Here is a 23,564-nt window from a genome sequence, read left to right as displayed (position 1 = left end):
ATTTTGAGATGTTACTTTATATAGCATTTTAAAAATAATTTTTTTTTCTCAATTTCGCTTTTCTTATTTAATTTTGAAAAAAAAAACATTTTATTTTTTGATTTTAAGCTTTACTATCACTTAAATTGTTACAAAAATGAGCTACAAAGTTATTTATATTTACTTCACATCCTCAACCGGCGGTAGAAATCAACTTGATTGTATGACTATTATTATATCTTTAAAATCACCCCTAAAATTCTATACAATCATACGAATTCTATAATGTTTTATAAGATTCATCTTTTTACTCCAAAAATGTTAGACTTTTATATGTAAACAAACATATTTAAATTTGAAACTACTTAAATTTTTTTGAATATGTCAATTTTACTCTTTTTACAATTATCAGCTTATTAAAAATCTAATTATAAAGGTTCTGTGAAAAATTTATTTATTTATTTATTTGGTACAATGGAGGAGCTACGCCCCCGCTAAGTGATTCTACGGGTCAGCACACCCTCAACATCCGATTGTAAGAGACCCAACAAGTCATCTGGAGGATCATCAAGGACGGACGTCCACCGAACACTAGATTGATCGATGTTGACCGACTTATCAACATATTTATTTTTCTCCCTCTAGACGTGAGAAAACCACACCATGTCAAATTCCTCAACGAGGTTCTTGCAGTCATTTATTTATTTATGTTATAACTGAAAAATCGACCAATGCTCACCTCTACTCAAATTGGCATTTGATGGAATTGGAGAGCATAGTGAGCCCAATTATAGTCCACATGCAAATTATGCTATGGAAACGTATTCACCATGCGCATGGTGAACATAAGGGTAGATCCATAATTTATATGCTCTGGATTCATAATTTTGTTTTTCATTTATTGTCGACGTTTTTTTCTTCTCAATCGCATTATTTCGTCTTTGCAGTAAAGATATTATGAATCTACAGTACATAAATTGTGAATATACAGTATATAAATTATGAATTTACACTACGATATAAAAATTATGAATCTACAGTATAGATGTTATAAATCTACAACTTAAAAATTATAGATCTATCTCGTGTTCACCATGCGCATGGTGAACACGATTCCACTGCATAACTATTGTCAGGTAATGAAGTCCAAGGTGGTTGGATTCACCCTTGAAGCCCATTTGTATGTATAGAGGCCCAAATAAATGTATTCCGGCCCATTTACTTTATCTTGGAGTTTTTGCTGTCTTTCTTTCTTGTCCTGAATTGAGCTAGGGTTCAGAGCTCAGTGAATCCATCTGGAAATCCATGGAAATGAGCAATCACAATTCGAAACGCAAACGAGACGCCGACGACTACGATGAAGATGACAACGAAGCCGGCCGACCGGCGCCTCCGGGCGTCTCGAACGGTGAAATTGACCTCTCCCTCCTCGAAGCTCTTGAAAAATCACAGCAAAACCCCGTCGAAGCTCTCGACCTGAAGACGGTAAAAAAGCTTGTGCTCTCCTTCGAGCGCCGCCTCAAAGAGAATATTGCCGCCAGGCTGAAGTACCCGGACCAGCCGGAGAAGTTCGCAGACTCCGAAGTGGAGCTCCACGACGAGATCCAGAAACTGAAGGTTCTCGCGGGCGGACCCGAATTCTACCCGGAGTTAGTGAACCTTGGCACCGTTGCCTCCATTACCAGCTTGCTCAATCATGAAAACACCGATATAGCTATCGATGTTGTTGCGCTTCTTCAGGACCTCACAGACGAGGATGTTCTCGAGGACAATGACGAGCCTGCTCAAGTCCTCGTCGACGCTCTCATTGAGAATAATGCTCTTGAGCTACTAGTTCAGAACCTCAGCAGATTATCCGACGCCGATCCTGATGAGTCAGCCGCGATATACAACACTTTAGCCACCATTGAGAATTTCATTGAAGTGAAACCCTCAGTCGCCGAGCTCGTGTGTGAGAGGACCAAGATTATGAAGTGGTTACTGGGAAGACTCAAGGTGAAAGAGTTCGATAGCAACAAGCAATACGCCTCTGAGATTTTGGCCATTTTGTTGCAGAATAGCAGTGCCAATCAGAAGAGGTTGGGGCAAATGAATGGAGTGGATGCGATATTACAGGCGGTGGCAGCTTACAAATCAAAGGACCCCAAGACTTCCGACGAGGAGGAGTTGGTTGAGAACTTGTTTGACTCTCTATGCTGTTTGTTGATGCCATTGGAGAACAAAGAAAGATTTGTGAAGTCTGAAGGAGTAGAGCTGATGATTATTATCATGAATCAGAAGAAACTGTGTTATGGGTCTGCTATAAGGGCTTTGGACTTTGCAATGACTAATTACCCCCCAGCTTGTGAGAGGTTTGTGGACGTAATGGGGCTAAAGACTGCATTTCCTGCTTTCATGGGTAAGGCAAGTTCAGCCACCCCTTTTATTGTAAACTACATTAGATGCTTGCTAATTGCAGTGATCATGATATGCTTTGTTATGGCCCAATTATTTACTGTTAACTTAGTAATTTTTTGATGGATGCTTGGAAAAAAGAGCAACCTTTCTTTCTCTGAGGCGAGGTTAGTGTTGGTTGGAATGCGCCCTTAGCTTTCTCATTCATAGGGTTGCCTAAACTTGACACTGGCTTGTGTGTCATGCAACATTCAGTTCTTTTTATTGAGAACATTCCACCCTATACCATTTTTAAAAACTTCTTTTTATAATTTTAATTTTGAATAAGGTGTTTTGGATGTTTTCACATTTCATATTGTGAATCTTTTATCCTAATGAAGCATATATCCTCAAGGTCTCAAACTCTTTTCTACTTCTGCATCTGTATCTTACTAGATATCATGACTTTACCATGCTGAATTTCTTTTTTCTCTTAGATTCCATTGAGCAAAAAGAACAAGAAGCGCTACAAGGAAGAATTGGAAGAGCGCCTTGTATCACTAGTTGCGTCGTTATTTGGTAAGAAGGCAAAATTGGTTTCATTATACTCACACACACTCAATAAACTAGTTTGAAGGGTCGATGGTTCCTGAGTTAATTTATTTTGTATATTTTTATACTTGTTGTCACAAGAAAGATTAGATAAAAAGTAAAAATGTAGGTCTGTGTCTATATTAGTATCCTCTTATTGCTAGAGTTGACACCTTGATATGGAAATTGCCAAGGCAATTTCCTTTCCTCTATACTGTAATGATAGCTTGTCTATGCTCATGTTACAGCCTGATGATCTCATGTTTGTTAATAGATCCCCATACTATCATTCGCACTATAACGTGATTATATTCCTTCCATACTGATTGATTCTGCTTTGAAATGGCAGGTGGAATTTTGAGAGGATCTAGAAGGGATAGATTGTTGAGTAAATTTGTGGAGAATGAGTGTGAGAAGATAGACAGGCTTATGGAGCTATACATTAGGTGACCTGTCATTCATTCATTATTGTTGTTATGATTTCTATTTTTGTAAATAACAACCATCAAGGAAAAGAATAATTCCTCCTCCACTATGGATATTGGATAGTATCTCACTACCTCCTCTAAGAGAGTGTTTTCATCTACTTTAATTCTGTATTTTTGTTTTGATATTGGCAGATATTCAGATAGAGTGAAAAAAGAAGCTGCAGAATTTGACCAGCTTGAACTTGATGATTTGGAGGTTATTTCTGTTTAGAATTCTAAGAGTAACATCATGATGCCATCATCTCTCTATTCTGAATAGTCTTTTCGGTTGTTTTAGCCTTAATGTGGTTAATCTTTTCAGATGGATGAAGATGAGAAGTACAACAGAAAGCTAGAAGTTGGTCTCTATACCCTTCAGGTTGCAGACTTTTTTTTTTTCACTCTTATTCATGTCCTGGTTTTACTGCTGTACGAGATCCCCGGTCTCTGTTCTAATGTTATCTCTCTCTCTCATTATGCAGTTGATTGCTGTCATCCTTGGTCATCTTTGGACTTCTGAGTATGTCTCGTCACCTGATATATCCATTTCTTTTCAATCAATATAACGCTTTGCTAGTGAGATCAATGATTTCCCAGCTCTGTAGACATCTAATCTTATTTTCTTTCCCTGGTATGGTATAGGCATCCTCGGATCAGAGCAAGGATCGAACTACTGTTAAAGCAGCTAAAGCTCACTAAGCAGGATGTGAAGGATATACTCCAGGTATTTACACTAGACTAGAAGTGCTATTTTTTGCCATCATCTTTATACATACCTATTTTTCTATTATGACTTTCTAAGCATCAACTGTCATTGCGCAAAAGCATATGTTTTGAACACATTTGGATGTGGACTGTATACACATTATGGACAGATATTATATCACAAAGACCTACGATCGAAACACTTGGTCTTCTTACCTTATGTTTGAACTTTTTTAAAGCTACATATACAAATATTATAGGATGTATGTATGAAATGTGGTACAGGAATATCATGACAACATTGGTGATTTTAACGGTCCTGAAGAGAAGGAGAGGACGCAATCAAAAATCCAAAGGTTCATCTCAGCCTTATGAACACGCCCTGAAAATTGGTTCTACAACAGATGATCATGATCTGGGTATTCTGCTTTGGAAGATATGCTATACAGCCTACAAAGAAGGCAGTCATAGAAGTGTTGTTATTCTTGAGCCACCTCATTGTATTTGTACTGAATGATAGTATAATCTGGTTGTTCCTTGGTTAGTGACTAGTGAGAGTCAGGTGGAGCATGTCTATATACGATAGAGATGCTAATTTGATCCTTTTTTGTACGATGATACCCTTTTATTGAAAATTAGTTCAGTGAAAAATTTTCGTGCAAAGCCCATTCATTGGTTACATTACATGATGGCAAATTATACCATGAATTGTCTACATTACCTGTTTATTTAGCAACATGTATATCAATAATTCAGTGACCATATAATGAATTTTATGTTGTTAGAAATAAGATATTTTTACATCAAATCTATTTTGTGATGGAAAAAATCTCCAAATTTTCACTGACTGCAAAGCCACAAAATTTAACCTAATCAATCGTTTTCAACACAGGGCGTGGATGGCAGGATTTGAACCTGCGCGGACAAAGTCCACATGATTTCTAGTCATGCCCGATAACCACTCCGGCACATCCACATTACATGAAGCCATTTCTTCTCATTTACAGTCAGAGAAAAAGGCTCAAATGCTCAATATTGAAGATGAATGATTATCGTACCGGGCTGAAAGTGGAAACAGAGAATTATAAGCGTTAGAATGGGTATTGAAATCATGTGGGCTTTGCCCGCGCAGGTTTGAATCCTGTCGTCCACGCCATTTTTATTTCTTCTCCGGCATGTATATAAAGTACAAAACAGAGGTCCACAACTGAACAAGAATGCTAAAGTTTTACATGGTCGATAAAGGTTCACATAACTCACCAGTCACCAGCTTGTGGACGTGCTGGAGTGGTTATCGGGCATGACTAGAAATCATGTGGGCTTTGCCCGCGCAGGTTCGAATCCTGCCGTCCACGCCATTTTTATTTCTTCTCCGGCCTGTATATAAAGTACAAAACAGAGGTCCACAACTGAACAAGAATGCTAAAGTTTTACATTGTCGATAAAGGTTCACATAACTCACCAATCACCAGCTTGTGGACGTGCCGAAGTGGTTATCGAGCATGACTAGAAATCATGTGGGCTTTGCCCACGCAGGTTTGAATCTTGTCGTCCATGCCATTTTTATTTCTTCTCCGGCCTGTATATAAAGTACAAAACAGAGGTCCATAACTGAACAAGAATGCCAAAGTTTTACATTGTCGATAAAGGTTCACATAACTCACTAATCACCAGCTTGTGGACGTGCTGGAGTGGTTATTGGGCATGAGTAGAAATTATGTGGGCTTTGCCTGTGTAGGTTTGAATCTTGTTGTTCACGCCATTTTTATTTCTTCCACAATTGAACAAGAATGCTAAAGTTTTACATTGTCGATAAAGGTTCACATAACTCACCAGCCACCAGCTTGTGGACGTGCCGGAGTGGTTATCGAGCATCACTAGAAATCATGTGGGCTTTGCCCGCGCAGGTTCGAATCCTGTCGTCCACGCCATTTTTATTTCTTCTCCGGCCTGTATATAAAGTACAAAACAGAGGTCCACAACTGAACAAGAATGCTAAAGTTTTACATGGTCGATAAAGGTTAACATAACTCACCAGTCACTAGCTTGTGGACGTGTCGGAGTGGTTATTGGGCATAACTAGAAATCATGTGGGCTTTGCCCGCGCAGGTTCGAATCCTGCTGTCCACGCCATTTTTATTTCTTCTCTGGCCTGTATATAAAGTACAAAACAGAGGTCCACAGCTGAACAAGAATGCTAAAGTTTTACATTGTCGATAAAGGTTCACATAACTCACTAGTCACCAGCTTGTGGACGTGCCGGAGTGGTTATCAGGCATGACTAGAAATCATGTGGGCTTTGCCCGTGCAGGTTTGAATCCTATCGTCCACGCCGTTTTTATTTCTTCCACAACTGAACAAGAATGCTAAAGTTTTACATTGTCGATAAAGGTTCACATAACTCACTAATCACTAGTTTGTGGACGTGCCAGAGTGGTTATCGGGCATGACTAGAAATCATGTGGGCTTTGCCCGCGCTGGTTCGAGTCCTGCCGTCCACGCCATTTTTATTTCTTCTCCGGCCTGTATATAAAGTACAAAACAGAGGTCCACAACTGAACAAGAATGCTAAAGTTTTACATTGTCGATAAAGGTTCACATAACTCACCAATCACCAGCTTGTGGACGTGCCGAAGTGGTTATCGGGCATGACTAGAAATCATGTGGGCTTTGCCCACGCAGGTTTGAATCTTGCCGTCCATGCCATTTTTATTTCTTCTCCGGCCTGTATATAAAGTACAAAACAAAAGTTTTACATTGTCAATAAAGGTTCACATAACTCACTAATCACTAGCTTGTGGATGTGCTGGAGTGGTTATTGGGCATGAGTAGAAATTATGTGGGCTTTGCCTGTGCAGGTTCGAATCTTGCTGTCCATGCCATTTTTATTTCTTCCACAACTGAACAAGAATGCTAAAGTTTTACATTGTCGATAAAGGTTCACATAACTCACCAACCACCAGCTTGTGGACGTGTCGGAGTGGTTATCGAGCATCACTAGAAATCATGTGGGCTTTGCCCGCGCAGGTTTGAATCCTGTCGTCCACGCCATTTTTATTTCTTCTCCGGCCTGTATATAAAGTACAAAACAGAGGTCCACAACTGAACAAGAATGCTAAAGTTTTACATGGTCGATAAAGGTTAACATAACTCACCAATCACCAGCTTGTGGACGTGCCGGAGTGGTTATCGGGCATGACTAGAAATCATGTGGGCTTTGCCCGCGCAGGTTCGAATCCTGTCGTCCACGCCATTTTTATTTCTTCTCCGGCCTGTATATAAAGTACAAAACAGAGGTCCACAACTGAACAAGAATGCTAAAGTTTTACATGGTCGATAAAGGTTAACATAACTCACCAATCACCAGCTTGTGGACGTGCCGGAGTGGTTATCGGGCATGACTAGAAATCATGTGGGCTTTGCCCGCGCAGGTTCGAATCCTGTCGTCCATGCCATTTTTATTTCTTCTCCGGCCTGTATATAAAGTACAAAACAGAGGTCCACAACTGAACAAGAATGCTAAAGTTTTACATTGTCGATAAAGGTTCACATAACTCACTAGTCACCAGCTTGTGAACGTGCCGGAGTGGTTATTGGGCATGACTAGAAATCATGTAAGCTCTGCCCGCGCAGGTTCAAATCCTGCCGTCCACGCCCTTTTTATTTCATCGTTAAAGTTTTCCGGACAGTCGAGAACAGAGAGCTTAGCTGTTGGATGTTTATTCATTTCTGGTATATACGCCGGAGCAAAAAGGCGTTAACGCTAGACCCCACACGATTCCTAATCAATACTACAGCCCGAGGCCAAAATCTTGTAATTTGGTGGCTTACAGGCAGATTTAATTTGGTTGCGGCGCCGCAGCCGCAATTAGCGTACGAAGAAGCAAAATTGGTTTCTTGTCTGAGCTTTTGATTGAAGTGCTTCTTCAATTCCATGTTGCGGTCGGCCGTATTATGGACCAAATTTGATTTTGGTTGATTCCATGTTCCTTCCGCCTTTATTCATTCTTCAACCCTGCATTCTCAAACACACTAATCATGTTTCCGGCCACAGTAATTAAACTTTTCTCCAAAAACTACAACTTTTGACCATTTCTTTTCATATGCAAGAAAGGCGCAACATACCCTTAGCTTGTGCCCATACATATCTCATGCTCTTATTCCTTTTTGGTTGTCATGTTATCTTGAATTTTTATTAAATGCCAGATTTTTTTTTTTTTTTTGAATACATTTTTTTAAAAAAATCAAACGGAAAACCTACACCTTCAATTGTCAAGTCTAAGTATTTGAAACTTCTAACCGGAGTTGATCTGTCATGTTATTCGGATGACAATCTAACATTTTATCCTCCAACTTGCTAACATGTCCAATGTCAGTCAGGAAGTCAATAAATATAATAGATAATTGGAGGGTGGGGTAGGGATGGGGATGACTCTTAACTGTTCATGATTACTAGTTATACTAAAGACATGATCATCAATAATTTTTTGTGAGGTCGAGATTGAGGTGGAATGGAGAGAAATATGAGAGAAAATGGATGAGGTCTTTGCAAGAGTGAATGATTTTTTTTTTATTAAATAAAAACAGTAAATCCCACCAAAATAAAAATAAAAATCAATGTTAGTGTACGTTGGTGACCGCCCTCCTTTGTTTATTTTATATTTAATTTAATTGTTTTCTTCTGACAAAAACACCCTAGCAGTGCTACATTGTTGAAGTTGTTCTATGAGCATCCAAGTTATGGGACTTTTGACGAGTCTTTTTGTATATACTCTGTAACTTTTTGGTTGCCTTGGATGAAAGAAAAGATATAGGAAATTGAATTAGTGTTGTTTTGGGGGTATTTGGACAACTTTTGGCAAGATGAAACGAAAAGAAGAAAAAAAAATAGTCACAACCCGTATAGACATGTAAAATGTTTTTGGGTATCTCTTTTTTCTTTCTTTTCATTTTCCCTTCACTCTTTCTCCGTTTTTCCTAATTGGTACCCCAAAAAATCCAACCGATTTAGATGTGCTAAGACTAGGGGTGTCAGCAAATAGAGCTTTTGGCATACTACTCGTGTTCATGTTCGGTAAGCGTTCGTTTATGTTCGTTTGTTAAGGTAAACGAACCATTAACAAACAAAATTTAGAGCTCGGTTGATAAACGAACAAAGCTTGAACAATTGTATGCTCGTTTGCTAAGAGATCGTGAACAAACTCGTTTGTGTTCGTTTAATAATGTTCGTGAACAAGCTCGTTTTGTTTTCGTTTACGGACATGTTCACAAACATATAGATACATAGATTATATTGTGATCATGAATGTTGATTATTTCTTGAACGTAGATTATTTGTTGTTCACGAACGAATTGTGATCATGAATATGTGCATGTGTTTGGTTATTAAAGGTTCACGAACGTGTTCATGAACGTAAACCAACATGTTCGTGAACATGCTTGTTAACGAACATGTTTGTGAACATGTTTGTTAACGTTAACGAACACGTTCGTGAACATGTTCGCGAACGTTAACAAACACTAATGAACGCTTAACAAACGAACACGAACATGATTTTCAAAAACCTTAACAAACGAACACGAGCACTCCAAAATTCTTAACAAACGAACACGAACAACCTCCGTTCGTTTATGTTCGATTCGTTAACAAGTTAAGACAAATATTGATTTGTATGAGTGACTAATAAATAGTTAACTTCTTCCATGATTTTGTACTATAAAATTTAATTTTTTTAAACCAAGACCTAAATGTTGAAGAATAATTAAATTATTCAGAATTAAATCGAGTACCATTGCGACTGGAACCACGCAACATCCAGCACAACTGAATATGTGTTATGTCGACGCAGGTTACCTGCCCGCAATGAACAAGGCATCCGTTGGAGCTGTCCTCTTGGACCACAATGGGGCCTTTCGAGCAGCCTTCAATGCCGAGCTACCAGATTGCTTTTCCCCTTTGATGGCAGAATCGTTTGCATGTAAGGAAGCTTTATCGTGGATGAGGAATCGGGGAGAGCAAACGTTTGTGCTGCACACAGATTGCCAGCAGCTACATCGTTATTTATCAACTACTACGGACCCTATTCGGTCCTATGTTAGCTATGCCATTGATAGTTGTAGGACTTTAATTTCTTATTTTGATTACTGTTTAGTTACATTCATCCCTATGGCGAATAATTGCTAACTCATTCTTTAGCGACTATAGCTTTTAATCAGTCTACTGCTATGTACTGGGATGATTTCCCACCGGATGCTATTTCAGCTTTTCTCTAATATATGTCAATTAACTTGGTTTTCAAAAAAAAAAAAAAAAATCGAGTACCATTGTTCTATTATTGGTTATTGTATGTAAAAAGAAATCCAACATTCATAGACTGCGAACATCTCCATAGCACAAAAGTATATTACATTTGTCTGAGCCCGGTTTGGTTATTGTATGTAAAAAGAAATCCAACATTCATAGACTGCGAACATCTCCATAGCACAAAAGTATATTACATTTGTCTGAGCCCGGGTTCGAACCGGGGACCTCTAGTGTGTGAGACTAGCGTGATAACCAACTACACCACCCAGACAAGCTTGGCAATTTGTGCAAATATATATTACTAATAATAAATTCGATTAAATAAAATTTTTATTGAAATATTAAAATTTTGGTAAATGTTTCCTATCCTACGTAAACAATTTTTGCCTCTCTTTGAAGTGACAAGTTTTATATGATTAGTGTTTTTTTTTTTTTTTTTTTTTTTCCAAATCTCAACTTATTAAAATTGCAACAAGAGTTAAAAACAAATATTATGATTGAAGGGATTCAATTGCCGCCCCTCTCGTGTGTAAATATGTATAATTTGATATTAAATTGACTCGATTTGCTTCCATATGGATTTAGAGTGCAAGTTTGAAAACTTAGGTTATAAAAAATGAGTACTTTGTGTTATGGCGTCTGGCTTTATCTTAAAATTTATTGGTAGACTTCAATACATTGATTTATGATATGAAAAATTTGGGCCCGTATGAGCAGTTCAACTTGTCATAGAGGTAAAGTTTGGAAAGAATAACCAGGGATCGAGTCTCACCAGCGATAGTGTGGGAGCAATCTCTCGAAGTGAGGGGTCGTAAACAAAGGTCTAACTTCTGTGGTCCCAAATGCTCTGTCGGGTTGGAGTTCAACCTTTTGGGAAGAAGAGCCGTTGCACCGGCATAGCGTTTCGCTCCCGGTTCTTCGCGATATGAAATAACTTTAAAATGGAAATGGTAGGTATGAAATAAGTCTATGTAGTGTTTTTTTTTTTTTTTTTTCTTTTTTCTTTGAGTACTATTGATTCTATTAAAGTTTAGTATCTGTTCAATATATTTTTTCAATCTAGTCTAAAGAATCAATACTCCACCATCAAAATATGATCTTGTGACATTTCCTCAATGCAGCGTTACTTCTTAAAAGAATACTTCCATCAAAAGGTAAGAATTCTTTTTATGTGCAGAAGTGTATAATCTTAAAGCAAGTTCATGAAATTTAAAATACGGTATGATAAATTTAAGAAATTTGAGGTTATAAAATATTTATTGGTGGGTGTTAGTATATTGACGTGGATGGATAAGAATGGTGGGGAAACTGTGGAGGAGATTTACTACTGTTCTTGGAGGCTGACTCACCCCTATATTGATCTTGACCTTCAACCACCTTTATCCTAACCACTGTACGGTCCTTTTACCTTTCCTCTCTCATTTTCTATTCCAAAATTAACCCTAAACCACACTTCTCCTTGGAGTGGCCCCTGCCGCCTCTTACCTTATCAATCTTATTTCCTTGTGGCTCAACTAATACTCCACCAAACTTATCATCTTCTCACTTACTCTATAATGGAATTGGTAAAATATGATCCTTGTAGTTCAATTTTATTGATTGTAAAATTCTTTTTAAGCTTAAGGTTATTAGTCAAATTATGTAATAACATGTGTGATTATTGTTGTTAATTTTTATTAATAATAATTGAGATTGTTATTACAAATGAAGTTAAACACCCCACCAAGGTCGGAACCAGTATGCTCCTTCGACGCAGGTTTTGATCCATCCTCGAGACATGCCACCTTTGGTGTTGTCCTATTCTCGCAGACATGTGTGTTCCTGGCTGCTGTAAATGGTTCACTGCCGAGTTCCACATGTCCATTAATGGTAGAAACGGTGGCGTGCAAGGAGACCCTCACATGGTTGAAAGGACGGGGTGACTGCGATTCGACTACAATAGGATTTTTCTAATCTTTGCCATAATCTAGCACCGACTTTGCCAGAACTTAGGTCCTATATAGACATTACTAATATATAGTGAGTGTAGGAACCTAATGCTCTCGTTTAATGTATGTTCTATTCAATTAGTTACACGTTCTCCTAATAGTCTAGCTCATTCTCTAGCTACAATGACCTATTCTCATGCTAACAGTTTGTACTGGGGCTCTGTCCCTCCCGACTTTGTCTCAATTCCTTTACAATAAATCTACCTTTGGTTTGCTGTCCAAAAAAAAAAAAAAAAAAAAAAAAAAAAAACACCCCCACCAAATCATATGCTGATCACTTACTCTACTCAAAAGAAGTTGGTGAATAGATTGGACATAATTATCATATTCAAAGATTATGTGTTTAATTCTAGTGGCGGTAAGTTTTCATCTTCAAGTTTCAGTTAAATTATGTAATATCGTTTTTTTAATTTTATTTTCAATAGTAATTGAGATAATGAAGCTAGGTAAGCACCCTTCTTAATTCTCATATGTGGTACCATTTGATTAGATTTAAGTTCAAACCCAAAATTAAAGGGCCACTCACAACTCATGTATTGAAGACGGAGGGAGGAAATAAATGTCACAACTTGTTTAGTGGTCTTTAAATGCTTGAACACTTGCCTACAGTAATACCAAATTTATTATTATTATTATTATTATTATTATTATTATTATTAGGATTCAGACTTTACACCTTGCAACAATTTGATTAAATTTGATTATGAAATAATTTTTCCTTATAATGAGGCTAATCAATTCATGAATATGTAATAAAAATAAATAAAAGATAATTTATATAAAAAAAATACTATTCCGTATGTATTTAACACCATTTCAAAGTTTACATTTTTAACTTTCTTCAAATTAATAGTTTAAATATTGTTAAATTGTCAAAGACCAGTCAAACGACATAACTGTGACACTCTCAAATAGCAAGTCACAATTTTCATTATAACAGAGTCAATAATAAAAAAAAATATTATTATGTTATATCACTTCTTTTTAAAGAATCATATCAATAATGTAGTGAGAATAATATCACATTTGTTACCGACAACATAAAACGAGAAAGTATTTGCTTTATCACAAACAAAAGAAAAAAGAAAAAAAAACATATGACTTTGTTTCATATAAATATGTAATTTTTAAAAGGTGTAAAATGAATAGAAAAATTAAAATAATAAAACTCACAACAACAACAACAAAAATAAAAGAAAAGAAAAAGAACTTCAACGCGGCGAGTGGGTTAAAGAATCGGCGAGCGCCCCCAGGTCGGACTTGCCCTCTTGATGAGTAACAACTGGGAAGTCTTATCCATTCTTGTTCAACTTTGGGTAACCCAACTTCACGCGACTCCCTGTCGAATGAACAAACACGCGCTCCACTTTTCTTTAAAAATATACTCCGTACAATTTAGTGTTAGACTCCTCTTAGAGCATCATTATCGAGGATATTATGAGGTTATTGTAAAAGTGATTAGGAAAGAGAATATGAAAGATGAGATAAAAAAAAAAAAACAAATAAACAAAATTAAATTTAAAAAATAGTAAACAGTGAAGTCAGACGTGTCGACTGGCGCCCCTAACGCGCCTGGCTTTAGGCAAGCTGTACGCGAAACGCGCACAACATTTCTTTGTTTTTTTTTAAAAAAATTTCTGACATTATCTTATATCTTGTAGAAGAAATAATTCTTGAAATAACCTCACTCCATATCTATAAACAATCCTACCCAAGTTATTTCATCTGACAATAACCCTATATTCTTCTCCACTATGGATGCTCTTACAATAGTTTCATAATTTGCTCATTGATGCTTGCATGAACAGTTCAGTTGGTCACAAAGATAAAATTTAAAATAATGATTTAAGATCGAGTCTCACCAGCAACAGTGTGGGAGCAACTTTTCAAAGTGAAAAGGACTTATTGTGCGCAATAAACGAAAATTTAACCTATGTATTCAGCTGAGTTAAGTTATCATAACTTACATCATCTTATATGTTCTGTCGGGTCGCGACGTGTAGAGACTTTGGGCTGGATATTCAACCTTTGTCATTTTGAGAACAATAATTCGCTCTCCCTCCTTGATTATGGTTTGCACGCGCCTGGGATGCGAAGCTGGGTGGGATATCACCCGGCCTTTATTTGCCGCTTATGGTACGGTGGGGACAGGTGAGAAAAGTGGGTCGGGTGACAAAGATAGCAAGTGGATAACACCGAATCTCTGACCTATCAAATAATTCTGGCCTGGGAATATGTATTTATATCGCCCTTTGCTCTTATCCATTTTCGCCTCTGTTCCCCACTCCCATTTTTAATAATCCCATCTTTTCTCCAACCTTTCCAGCTTCCACAGGCCAAAGATTTGGTCTTTATTTCTCAGATATATTCTTAGTGCACAAGATTGCAGATTTGGGTGTTTTTGGATTTCAGTTCTGATATGATGAAGCTGATAATCATGGATGAGGATCAAACCCATCTTCAAGATCCATCATCACTGTCTCCTTCTTCCTCTGATGTGTGCAGTGATGATCTTTCCTCTGACTCAGATTTATTTGGTGATGAAGAAGAAGAGGAAGAACAAGAAGAAGAAGAAGATAGCCTGTCTCCATCTTCTGGTTCTAGCCATGGTGATGAACCCTTGCAAGACATGTCAACCCTCCTCCAAGAACTGCCCTTCAAGTAAGCATTCTTTTTTTCCATTTCAGTACCTCTCAACTGCCTGAGCTGATAGTTGGATTGCACATTAATAACTATATGCTTAACACCGTCCTCACATGTGCGGTGGGTTTCAAGCAAGCTCTGGTACCAAATTGAAGAATGTGTTCCATCTTAACTAAAAGTCTAAGCTGATAGTTGGATTGCACATTAATGACTATATGCTCAACACTTTTTGTCTGAGAGGATTAAGGATGAGTAAATTTCGGTTTGTGACTTAAATTAACATAAGATGTTATTAGCTGATTGGATCTTGGTCTAAAGTGTGGTTAATTTGTGGATTTGCAGGAGGGGGTTGTCAAGGCATTACAATGGGAAGTCACAATCATTCACATCACTATCAAATGTGAGGAGTTTAGAAGATCTTGCCAAGCCAGAAAACCCATACAACAAGAAGCTCAAATCATGCAGGAGCTATGGAGGATTGTTTCTAGAAGGGTGCAAAAACAGCAGCCATAATAATCAGCCTCCTCAAAGAAGCAGCAGTTCTTCAAGGCTGGGACACTTGAAGAAGTCTTCTAGCAGAGGGTCATGTTCATCTCTAAGCTCAAGGAGAAATAATGGCAGCTTTCTTGGAAACAGACCCCCCACTGTTCCCCCTCACAGATCTGCTAGCACATCCAACTTTGCCAATCAAACCCCTTTGCTAGCTTGAAAACTAAATTCCCAGTTTTCCATTGCTGTTTGTATGAGAGTTCTGTACTGTTCTCAGAATTCTGGAAACCTAGCTGACATGTTCACTTTTGATGAAATATGATCAGAAAAATTTGTAACCCTTGCCACTAGTATTCTTGATTTTGGGACTGCCAATGGGTTGATCTTTTGATCAATCAATTCTGACTTTGTCTATATGTATCTTTATTTTTGAGTGACAAGAAAAGTTGGTAATTTTTTTCTTTTTGTTACACAAACACAAGCAGTTATTATATGATGAACTATGGGTAAGCTATTATCCTATATGATGTCATTATGTTTGTTACTATTATTGTGAACCAATAGTTATCACTTTTTAAATATTTATATTGTTAAATAAAATAGTAGTCGAATTAAAATGATATTTTAGTTTTGCTATGATGAAACTAAAAAATAAAATTAAAAAATAGAGCCTTTTACACTAATGTATATAGTCAAATGAATTTAAAGTGTGATAGGGAATATTCTTTGAGCTTGTCTTCATCTATGTACGGTATACCTGGTCGGGTCAATGTGAAGAATCTTTCCTGACTTTGACCGACCAGTCGGTTGGATATTCCCAACCTAAACGTGTCGCTCAAACTAAACAATAATCGCAGTAGTACTTCATGTTCGGTATCGCCATTGACGAAAGACGATTTAAGTTCGGGTTGAAGAAGATGAAGACAAGAGCTGGGTAAAGGAGATGGTGCTGTCCATGGATGAAAAGACGAAAATCAGAAAAAATAATTGGTGCAGAAAATTGAAAATTAAAAAAAGAATAGAAGATGATGAAAATGTTTTTGTCTAAAATAAGATTTCACACGTAAAAGTCATAAGGACAGAAAATGTCTAAAATATGATAATATGAGTTATTAATGACAAAAATAATTGGTTGTACTTAAATTTATAATTGTCTCCAAAGATAAAGGACCTCCGCGTTAATTAACTCATTGAAAAATAAATAAATTAAATAGACGAAAATACTTTTGCTTAAAATAAGATTTTATTGAAAGTATCAAAAAGTTCAAAGTATGATAGTTTAGGGTGTTAAATGACAAAAATAATTGTCTGTGACTAAATTTGAAATTGTCACCAAAGATAAGAGACCTCTACTGTAATTAACTCTTTGTTTAAATGACATTTTCTTATTGATTTAAAAAATTGAACAATTGTTTATTTTCTTTCTTCATTTTATTATTTATAAAATCAAAATACGTAACACAACTTTACTTTATAAGAATACATTTATTATTTCCTATCTAAAACTATCTTTGTTTTACAAGAAAATCTATTACAACTTAAAGTGCACATTGATGTCCCATCCTCGAAGTCCTAACAAGTAAAAGGTTCCAATAAGATAAAGCAGTCTAGATAAGACTTAACCGACCAACTTAATTCAGAGATTAATAAATCGTTCATAACTAAGAGTTAAATCAATAATCTTAAAATTACAAGCTCGGTATCCAACCAGTTTAGCTGGGCTCTAAAAATATCTAATGTTGGGGGTTGGCAATGCACATGGACAGGATATTTTCCAGCATATACCAAACAACAATGGTTTTCCAAAGAAAACTATGGATTGGTTTTTAGAAGTGTCATAGCTCTCAAAGGAAGAGCTTCCATATCTTAGGAGTCCACAATTGTCTACTCTATCCCTAGACAACAATGTCCCCTCCATGTGAAATAACAAAATTTTTCCTTGCAAAATGTTTCTTCCTATTATTTTTGACTTAGTAATATCAACTCATGTGGATCGTTGTTATTGGGACAAATAATAATATATTTGTTTGAAAAAATTGCTCATCAAAAGTCTCATATAAAATTATATCAAAAAAGAAGTTAAATATTGAATGCTATTTTTGATTCTTTGAATTTTAATAATTTATATAATAAGTACTTCACTAATATGTTTAGGGTCCGAGTCTTATTATACATGAATAATTAAAAATTTTTAAAATAATATAATAATATAATTAATAAATAAATAAATAATGACCTGACAGGCAGGCCGTTTAGTCGGGTTGAGCCAAAATTTTCAACTTGGATTCAAAAACTGGTCGGGTCAAGCCCGACTCACTTCTTCCCCAATCCGTGACGGACCAGCCTGTATGGGTTGGGGTGGCCCATTTTAACAATTCTATCTATTTGATACTTTTTCAAAAATGATATTACAATATTTGTATGACAATGTACAATTCAATAAGCATATATACTAGCGAGAACTTCACTAAGTGTTCTAGATTCTAGATATTAAATTTCATATAATTCATTGATAACTCTTACATCATTTACCCACTAAAACAACATTAAAATACAACTTGCTAGCCTGTAGACCGATTGAAATATAAACCGTCGAAACTGAGACACATACTTACCCCTGGAAAAAACCAAAAAAAAAAAAAAAAACAAAAAAAAAACATATTCACAGTACATGAAGTTGGTATACTGAATAATGAATATACATACAATATACCTTTGATTTTACACTGAAATTTCAGTAATCTGTATAGTATACAAACATCTGCTTCCTGTACTGTACTATGCATCAGTTTCTGGATCCCGAGCCCCCATTGATGTTCAGTTCAAGCTTGCTGGAACCATAGATTTTGCATATGCAACAGGCAACATAAGCAACTTCTTTGGCTTGCTCACATATGCTCTCCTCGTAAAGTTGTTGTAGTCATTGGATTCGATCTCATCGAGGATCTTGCGATACAGCAGCAGTGATGCCCACACCTGAAACATTCCAGAGATTAAGGATGTTTTATGTTCGTGTTCTGTTCGAGTGCTGAAATTGAAGCATGTGCTCCATCTCAACTAAAAGTCTAAAGATGATAGTTGGATTGCACATTTATGTTTATATATTATATGCTCAACACGCCCCCTAACAAGGATTAGTTCTTATACCAAATTAAAGTATGTGTTCCATCTCAACTAAAAGGCTAAGCTGATAGTTGAATTGCACATTTATGGTTATATGTTATATGGCAGCTTACGGGCCATCTGCTGGCGGAGCTGAGCTCGGTTACTCCTCGTTCTGCTTCATCGAAGAATTTCCTTGCCCTCAGGATCTGTTTCTTCATGAAGTTCCTCCACTTGTCTGTTACTCTTCCTGCAAATATGTCCTCGTCAGATAGCCCCGCCTGAGCTAGCTCGTCTTGGGGTAAATACACCCTTCCTCGTCTCGCACTGTAGAAAAGAAAAGGTGCAAAAGAGTCAAGAAAACTTTCATGACAGATGACTATGTTAGTTGTTGCTTCATTTGATGCAAAAGAGTCGTGTTTCTGTTCTCTGTTTTCTGTTTTCTGTCGGGTTATTTGTAGTAAATACCAAAAATTTGAAGAGTTAAAGAATTGGTGCTTTTGCACTTACTCCTCTCCCACATCTCTGAGAATGTTGGTAAGTTGATTCGCGATGCCTAACGCCAAAGCAGCGTTGTAGACACTCTCGGTGGTGGCCTTCGAGTCGGGTGCAATGCCCATAACCGGGACGCTCATCAGACCGACAGTTCCAGCAACATAGTAGCAGTAGAGATACAGCTCGTCGAAATTCTTGTATCTCGACTTCCAAAGGTCCATCCGCATCCCTTCAATCATATCTCTGAATGGCTGCAACATACACGAGCCAGCAGATCAGATCGAGCATTAAGTAAACTCGTCAATGACAAGTAATTCCCGTGTTTGCCTTAAATAAATCTCGAAAATTCTCGGATACTAATAAGAGCAAAGTTTCTTACCTGAATATCAACTGGAAACTTGGAAACCGTATAGGATACTGCAGCATCAAGCATATCAAACGGACGCCCTCCAAAAATGTCGTCCAGCCTAGCCTCCCACCTATCCAAAGCTTTCGGGGTTATATGCGATGCATTAGGACCGTCAACAAGCTCATCCGTTCTCCTACACCATACTGTTCGAAAATGAAAAACAACAATTTTATGCATATATAGCACAAACCGAAATTTCAGCAAACATTTCCAATCTGTAGGGTTATGTTATTCCAATTATTTGCGAAATTGCTAATCAAAGATAACACAAAAACCCGAGTCATCGGTTTTCCACCTTGGTCTTAAAAGCAAACAAGTAATGTATATTAACATAAAACAGAAGATTATAACACTGAAAGACATAAAACCTTAAACCATGTGATGCCAAATTTAAAAACCTATGCCAAAGATTCCTATCAAAGTCAACTAAGCAGACAGTGAAAGCAAGCTATATAATAATTTAAATGTAGCCCGAATACAATAATTAGCATCTTTACACCTTAGTTAAAAAATATTCGCCTTTTTTTGCAGTTATCTTCTTGCTGTTTACTTAAAAGTATCCTGCAAACCATCTAAATGTTCACTCTAATTGAAATCAGACACCTCAGTTATGTATTCAAGATTGCGGTGCCCAGAATTCTTACCATATATTGCCCAGATAGCTCTTCTCCTCTCGGGTGTCATTAGCATGGTCCCTGGAGGATAAAACAAGATCAAATGTCGTGCCAGTGAGTTTTTTCGAATAAAACAAGATTAAATTTTAACGAATTCTTGTTAACGAAAGAGTTTTACCCAAATAAAACGTCTTTGCATACTCTGCACAGACTTCACCACACCGATCATATGCTTCACTCAACACGCCCAAGTCTCGGGGAAGAATCATGTCGGTCTTCACCTCCGGTTTTTCACTAGATCTGAACTTTCTATCCACCATCGCCGCCTGCTTCAAGACCACATCATAGACCTTTTGCTCGGAGGTCGTCATCTTCATTTCCCCAGCGGGAGTAGTAGCCACTGCACTAGCAAGAATCGAGAATCTTCCCCCATTCTCTAATCCCGATCCTCGTGAACAAGAATACTTCAAATCTGCATTGAGAGAGCTCGAATTCCACCTCCGTTTCCCACCCAACTTAACCCTGTCATTGCACACCAAACTCCTATCCCAAGCCAGAACACGATTATTCCCATCCCTTACTGAATCCAAAAACCCGGACCCAACCTCAGACGCGGGAGAAACAACCCACACAACAGCAACAGACATGCTGATGAAACAAGCCTCAGTGCTCTGAGCAACCTCAAGATTTTGTCTTTATTTATGTTTTTCTCGTTTTACCTTGGCCTAGTTTATACTAGTAAACGATGTAATATGTCCACTAAAGCGTATCCACATTGAAGCAATACCCACTTTGCCTTTTGCTAAAACTATTATAAAATCCCAACAAAAAACCACAATGAATTTGTCTTTATCAACCACAATGCCTTGTGTTCATCGATAGGATGCTAACCTCTTTCTATGCCCTTCTGCACAATGAAATAAATTTAAAAAAATTACTTAAATATTCAGTGACACACTGAGTCACTGACACATACTGATTTAACCTCAAAACTCTTTAAAAATCCCAACTTTTTTTATACATATATCAAAGAACAAAAACAAAAACAAAACTACAGCACCCATCATCTGCACAAAGTAATTAAGTTGGTAAATTCTGGTACATTTGACTACTATGACCCAAGAAAAGAAACTATATGCATCACACTTTCAATGGTAATGAATGCATTCTATATGTAGTCAACTGGATTATAAATATCCCCACTTTTTTGGTGACAAAGAAAACCCGCAATCACTACCCAGAGTATACATTATTCCTGTCTTGTAATCCTAGCCGGCAAGAGATCACTACTTAAGGAGCCAAGGGTGTACATTGACCCTGTCTTGTGATCCTAGTCGGCAAAGAATCACAAGAATGTAAGCCTTCGATTCTCTAGATTGTTCATAGCTAATCGGTTCAAACAAAAAAGGTCAATAAGCCACTCTCGTTGCCTCATAACTCTCATTGGGCATTAGGAGTCGAACTCCATTAGACATTGAGAGTCGAACTTATAAAGTCATCAACCTGACCAATTTGGCTGTGTTATCTGCAAGACTGCAATATAATAGCCAATAGGCAAAGGCTCTATATAACTTCTTAAAGTAATTTATACTATGAACAATAATTTTTTTTTTTTTTTAAATTACCCAGTAAAGATTGAAAAGCAAACCTGTTCAAGGGTTCTATTCTAAGGTATCAACATCAGTTGAAAGAAGCAAGAATGGAGAATTCTGGGTGTTTGCTTTTCTGCTTCTTGAATGTCTTGCTGGCACCTTATCACATTTTTGTTGTTCGCTTTTGGGAATAAAATTGAGTGATCCTGCAGGGTCTCATCTCTTTCTGCAAAAACATTGTTTTTTCACCCCAGAGATTATAATCTTATATCACTCAATAAGAGTAAAAGCATTTTGCCTTTACGCTCTAAAAAAGATTCATTTTAATTTTTTTACTACTCAGTAGTTTAGGATTTTGGTCAGTGAGTCAGCTTTGACCAAGATATATAATTTGGGCCAAACTAGATATTGATTGAATCTCAATTTCTTAAACTTTGACCATTTTTTTTTGTTAACTACCCTTATCTAACACACGTGAAAGATTAATTGTATTAAAATAATTTTATATGATGAACTCAATTAAAGAGATATTGACAATAACCGAACACATGATATTGAAATATGAGAATCATATCCACCAACTCGATTGTCCTTTTCGAGACACTTTAACCTAATATTTCACTTAATTGAGTGTATCAGAATTAGCATTACCTGTTGAAAAATATTAATTAATTAAAGGGCAAAATAGAGAAAACTTGAAATATACATCCGGGTATATTCGTAGCAACCAACAACAAATTATTTATTTTGAAATTTAAATATACTTATCTGTCAATGACTTTATGGTCGAACGGCATAACTATGACTCTTTCAAATTGTAAAAGTCACAAGTTGGGGAGATCACAAGTTCAAATTTTAATGGAATATTGACTCTTGTGTTTCATTTAGTTGAAAAAGTATATATGTACAAATACTACAATATAACAGAGTTAATAGTACTAAAAAGAATATACTTATAGTCTAGTTTATAATGTGAATCATAATTTACATTATATTTGGTTATTTGAATATGTAAAAGAATTACCAAACTTTGTGGAATGTGATGATGTACCCAATCTCATCGGTGGAGATAACCTTATCAAAGTTAAGGGCTTGGGATTGGTCTGCTTTTACACGTGTCAACTACTTTAGTGCTCCATACCAAATTAGTAGTGGTGCTAGTGGACCCCGCCAGAGCTAAACCTTTTACAATGCTAAATATTATGTCAAATACTAGAAGAGTATTGTTGTGATGACAATCGACATTGATATTAAATTGTCTTTGGTTATATTTATTTATATAATAATACAATTTAGTTTCAATGTTAATCGACCTTTTAAAGAAAACTCAACTATTATTGTTAGTTTTATTAGGATCGACCCAACGTAAACGTAAAATACAAGCTTTGGGATTTTTTTTTTTGCAAAACTAATTGTAAGAAGAATGTAACATGTAATGAGAATAATGAGATAGCACACTGAGAATTCTGTTAATTTTTGAGTGGTAAATTATAGACAGAAATATAATAAGATGAGCTAAATTAAGAAATTCAATGTCTTTTAAATGAGATTGTGTTATCCTTCTTGACTTTTCAAAAATTTATATATTATAATCACTAATCGTCAATACTTAATGACTAAAATAATGATACATTTAAAAAAATAAATAAAAATAAGGCAAACAATTAAGTGGTATATTAAATGTAAACAATAAGAGCATGATCATCAATGATTTTTGGTGAGGTTTTTGCAGCTTTTAGATCCATGTGGAAGAGAGAGAGGCTTGGAGAGAGAGCGGTGAGTTCATCCTGCAAGACCAAAATTTTTTGTAAGT

General features: G+C 36.5%; 3 protein-coding genes and 13 non-coding genes across 17 annotated transcripts; 13 read left to right on the top strand and 3 right to left on the bottom strand.

The window, feature by feature from the left end:
- Positions 1-1,208: 1,208 nt before the first annotated feature.
- LOC109177717 (beta-catenin-like protein 1) lies at positions 1,209-4,799 on the top strand. Of its 2 annotated transcripts, XM_019327150.1 has the most exons (8): positions 1,216-2,382; positions 2,850-2,931; positions 3,293-3,389; positions 3,564-3,627; positions 3,733-3,789; positions 3,893-3,930; positions 4,053-4,134; positions 4,401-4,799. In XM_019327150.1, exons 1-8 carry the CDS (start codon positions 1,285-1,287, stop codon positions 4,488-4,490), a joined length of 1,608 nt encoding a protein of 535 aa, XP_019182695.1. In that variant the 5' UTR covers positions 1,216-1,284; the 3' UTR covers positions 4,491-4,799. The 2 variants fall into 2 exon arrangements, 1 of the variants encoding a protein (XP_019182695.1); XR_002053619.1 differs by lacking the exons at positions 4,053-4,134; positions 4,401-4,799 and having other exon boundaries at positions 1,209-2,382; positions 3,564-3,652.
- A 210-nt stretch (positions 4,800-5,009) lies between these two features.
- On the bottom strand, positions 5,010-5,091 carry TRNAS-AGA. The gene has a single exon. It is a non-coding gene; the product is annotated as a tRNA-Ser (tRNA).
- Positions 5,092-5,388: 297 nt separating this feature from the next.
- On the top strand, positions 5,389-5,470 carry TRNAS-AGA. Its single transcript has one exon. It is a non-coding gene; the product is annotated as a tRNA-Ser (tRNA).
- Positions 5,471-5,590: 120 nt separating this feature from the next.
- TRNAS-AGA lies at positions 5,591-5,672 on the top strand. The gene has a single exon. It is a non-coding gene; the product is annotated as a tRNA-Ser (tRNA).
- Positions 5,673-5,961: 289 nt separating this feature from the next.
- TRNAS-AGA lies at positions 5,962-6,043 on the top strand. Its single transcript has one exon. It is a non-coding gene; the product is annotated as a tRNA-Ser (tRNA).
- Positions 6,044-6,163: 120 nt separating this feature from the next.
- TRNAS-AGA lies at positions 6,164-6,245 on the top strand. The gene has a single exon. It is a non-coding gene; the product is annotated as a tRNA-Ser (tRNA).
- Positions 6,246-6,365: 120 nt separating this feature from the next.
- On the top strand, positions 6,366-6,447 carry TRNAS-AGA. The gene has a single exon. It is a non-coding gene; the product is annotated as a tRNA-Ser (tRNA).
- Positions 6,448-6,534: 87 nt separating this feature from the next.
- Positions 6,535-6,616, top strand: TRNAS-AGA. Its single transcript has one exon. It is a non-coding gene; the product is annotated as a tRNA-Ser (tRNA).
- Positions 6,617-6,736: 120 nt separating this feature from the next.
- Positions 6,737-6,818, top strand: TRNAS-AGA. The gene has a single exon. It is a non-coding gene; the product is annotated as a tRNA-Ser (tRNA).
- A 263-nt stretch (positions 6,819-7,081) lies between these two features.
- TRNAS-AGA lies at positions 7,082-7,163 on the top strand. Its single transcript has one exon. It is a non-coding gene; the product is annotated as a tRNA-Ser (tRNA).
- A 120-nt stretch (positions 7,164-7,283) lies between these two features.
- TRNAS-AGA lies at positions 7,284-7,365 on the top strand. Its single transcript has one exon. It is a non-coding gene; the product is annotated as a tRNA-Ser (tRNA).
- A 120-nt stretch (positions 7,366-7,485) lies between these two features.
- TRNAS-AGA lies at positions 7,486-7,567 on the top strand. Its single transcript has one exon. It is a non-coding gene; the product is annotated as a tRNA-Ser (tRNA).
- A 120-nt stretch (positions 7,568-7,687) lies between these two features.
- On the top strand, positions 7,688-7,769 carry TRNAS-AGA. Its single transcript has one exon. It is a non-coding gene; the product is annotated as a tRNA-Ser (tRNA).
- A 2,847-nt stretch (positions 7,770-10,616) lies between these two features.
- On the bottom strand, positions 10,617-10,690 carry TRNAV-CAC. Its single transcript has one exon. It is a non-coding gene; the product is annotated as a tRNA-Val (tRNA).
- A 3,969-nt stretch (positions 10,691-14,659) lies between these two features.
- LOC109177907 lies at positions 14,660-15,879 on the top strand. Its single transcript, XM_019327398.1, has 2 exons — positions 14,660-15,068; positions 15,393-15,879. Exons 1-2 carry the CDS (start codon positions 14,827-14,829, stop codon positions 15,757-15,759), a joined length of 609 nt encoding a protein of 202 aa, XP_019182943.1. The 5' UTR covers positions 14,660-14,826; the 3' UTR covers positions 15,760-15,879.
- Positions 15,880-18,198: 2,319 nt separating this feature from the next.
- Positions 18,199-22,014, bottom strand: LOC109177906 (phytoene synthase 2, chloroplastic-like). Its single transcript, XM_019327397.1, has 7 exons — positions 21,808-22,014; positions 20,338-21,066; positions 20,190-20,240; positions 19,516-19,688; positions 19,152-19,387; positions 18,776-18,968; positions 18,199-18,515 (listed from the first exon to the last, which is right to left on the bottom strand). Exons 2-7 carry the CDS (start codon positions 20,804-20,806, stop codon positions 18,357-18,359), a joined length of 1,281 nt encoding a protein of 426 aa, XP_019182942.1. The 5' UTR covers positions 20,807-21,066; positions 21,808-22,014; the 3' UTR covers positions 18,199-18,356.
- Between the last annotated feature and the right edge of the window lie 1,550 nt (positions 22,015-23,564).

This window comes from Ipomoea nil, unplaced genomic scaffold, assembly GCF_001879475.1.
Source record: "Ipomoea nil cultivar Tokyo-kokei standard unplaced genomic scaffold, Asagao_1.1 scaffold0805, whole genome shotgun sequence".
Classification (NCBI taxonomy): domain Eukaryota; kingdom Viridiplantae; phylum Streptophyta; class Magnoliopsida; order Solanales; family Convolvulaceae; genus Ipomoea; species Ipomoea nil.
This window is presented reverse-complemented; position numbering and strand designations above follow the sequence as displayed.

Bases quoted from the DNA above. Each gene is read 5' to 3' on its own strand.
- LOC109177717 (XM_019327150.1), top strand. From the start codon at position 1,285: ATGGAAATGAGCAATCACAATTCGAAACGCAAACGAGACGCCGACGAC. The intron at 3,628-3,732 runs GTTATTTCTGTT...TAATCTTTTCAG, and splicing joins TTGAACTTGATGATTTGGAG to ATGGATGAAGATGAGAAGTA. The intron at 3,931-4,052 runs GTATGTCTCGTC...GGTATGGTATAG, and splicing joins GGTCATCTTTGGACTTCTGA to GCATCCTCGGATCAGAGCAA.
- LOC109177907 (XM_019327398.1), top strand. From the start codon at position 14,827: ATGATGAAGCTGATAATCATGGATGAGGATCAAACCCATCTTCAAGAT. The intron at 15,069-15,392 runs GTAAGCATTCTT...GTGGATTTGCAG, and splicing joins CTCCAAGAACTGCCCTTCAA to GAGGGGGTTGTCAAGGCATT.
- LOC109177906 (XM_019327397.1), bottom strand. From the start codon at position 20,806: ATGTCTGTTGCTGTTGTGTGGGTTGTTTCTCCCGCGTCTGAGGTTGGG. The intron at 20,241-20,337 runs GTAAAACTCTTT...TTTATCCTCCAG, and splicing joins TGCAAAGACGTTTTATTTGG to GGACCATGCTAATGACACCC. The intron at 19,388-19,515 runs GTAAGAAACTTT...TGTATGTTGCAG, and splicing joins AGTTTCCAGTTGATATTCAG to CCATTCAGAGATATGATTGA.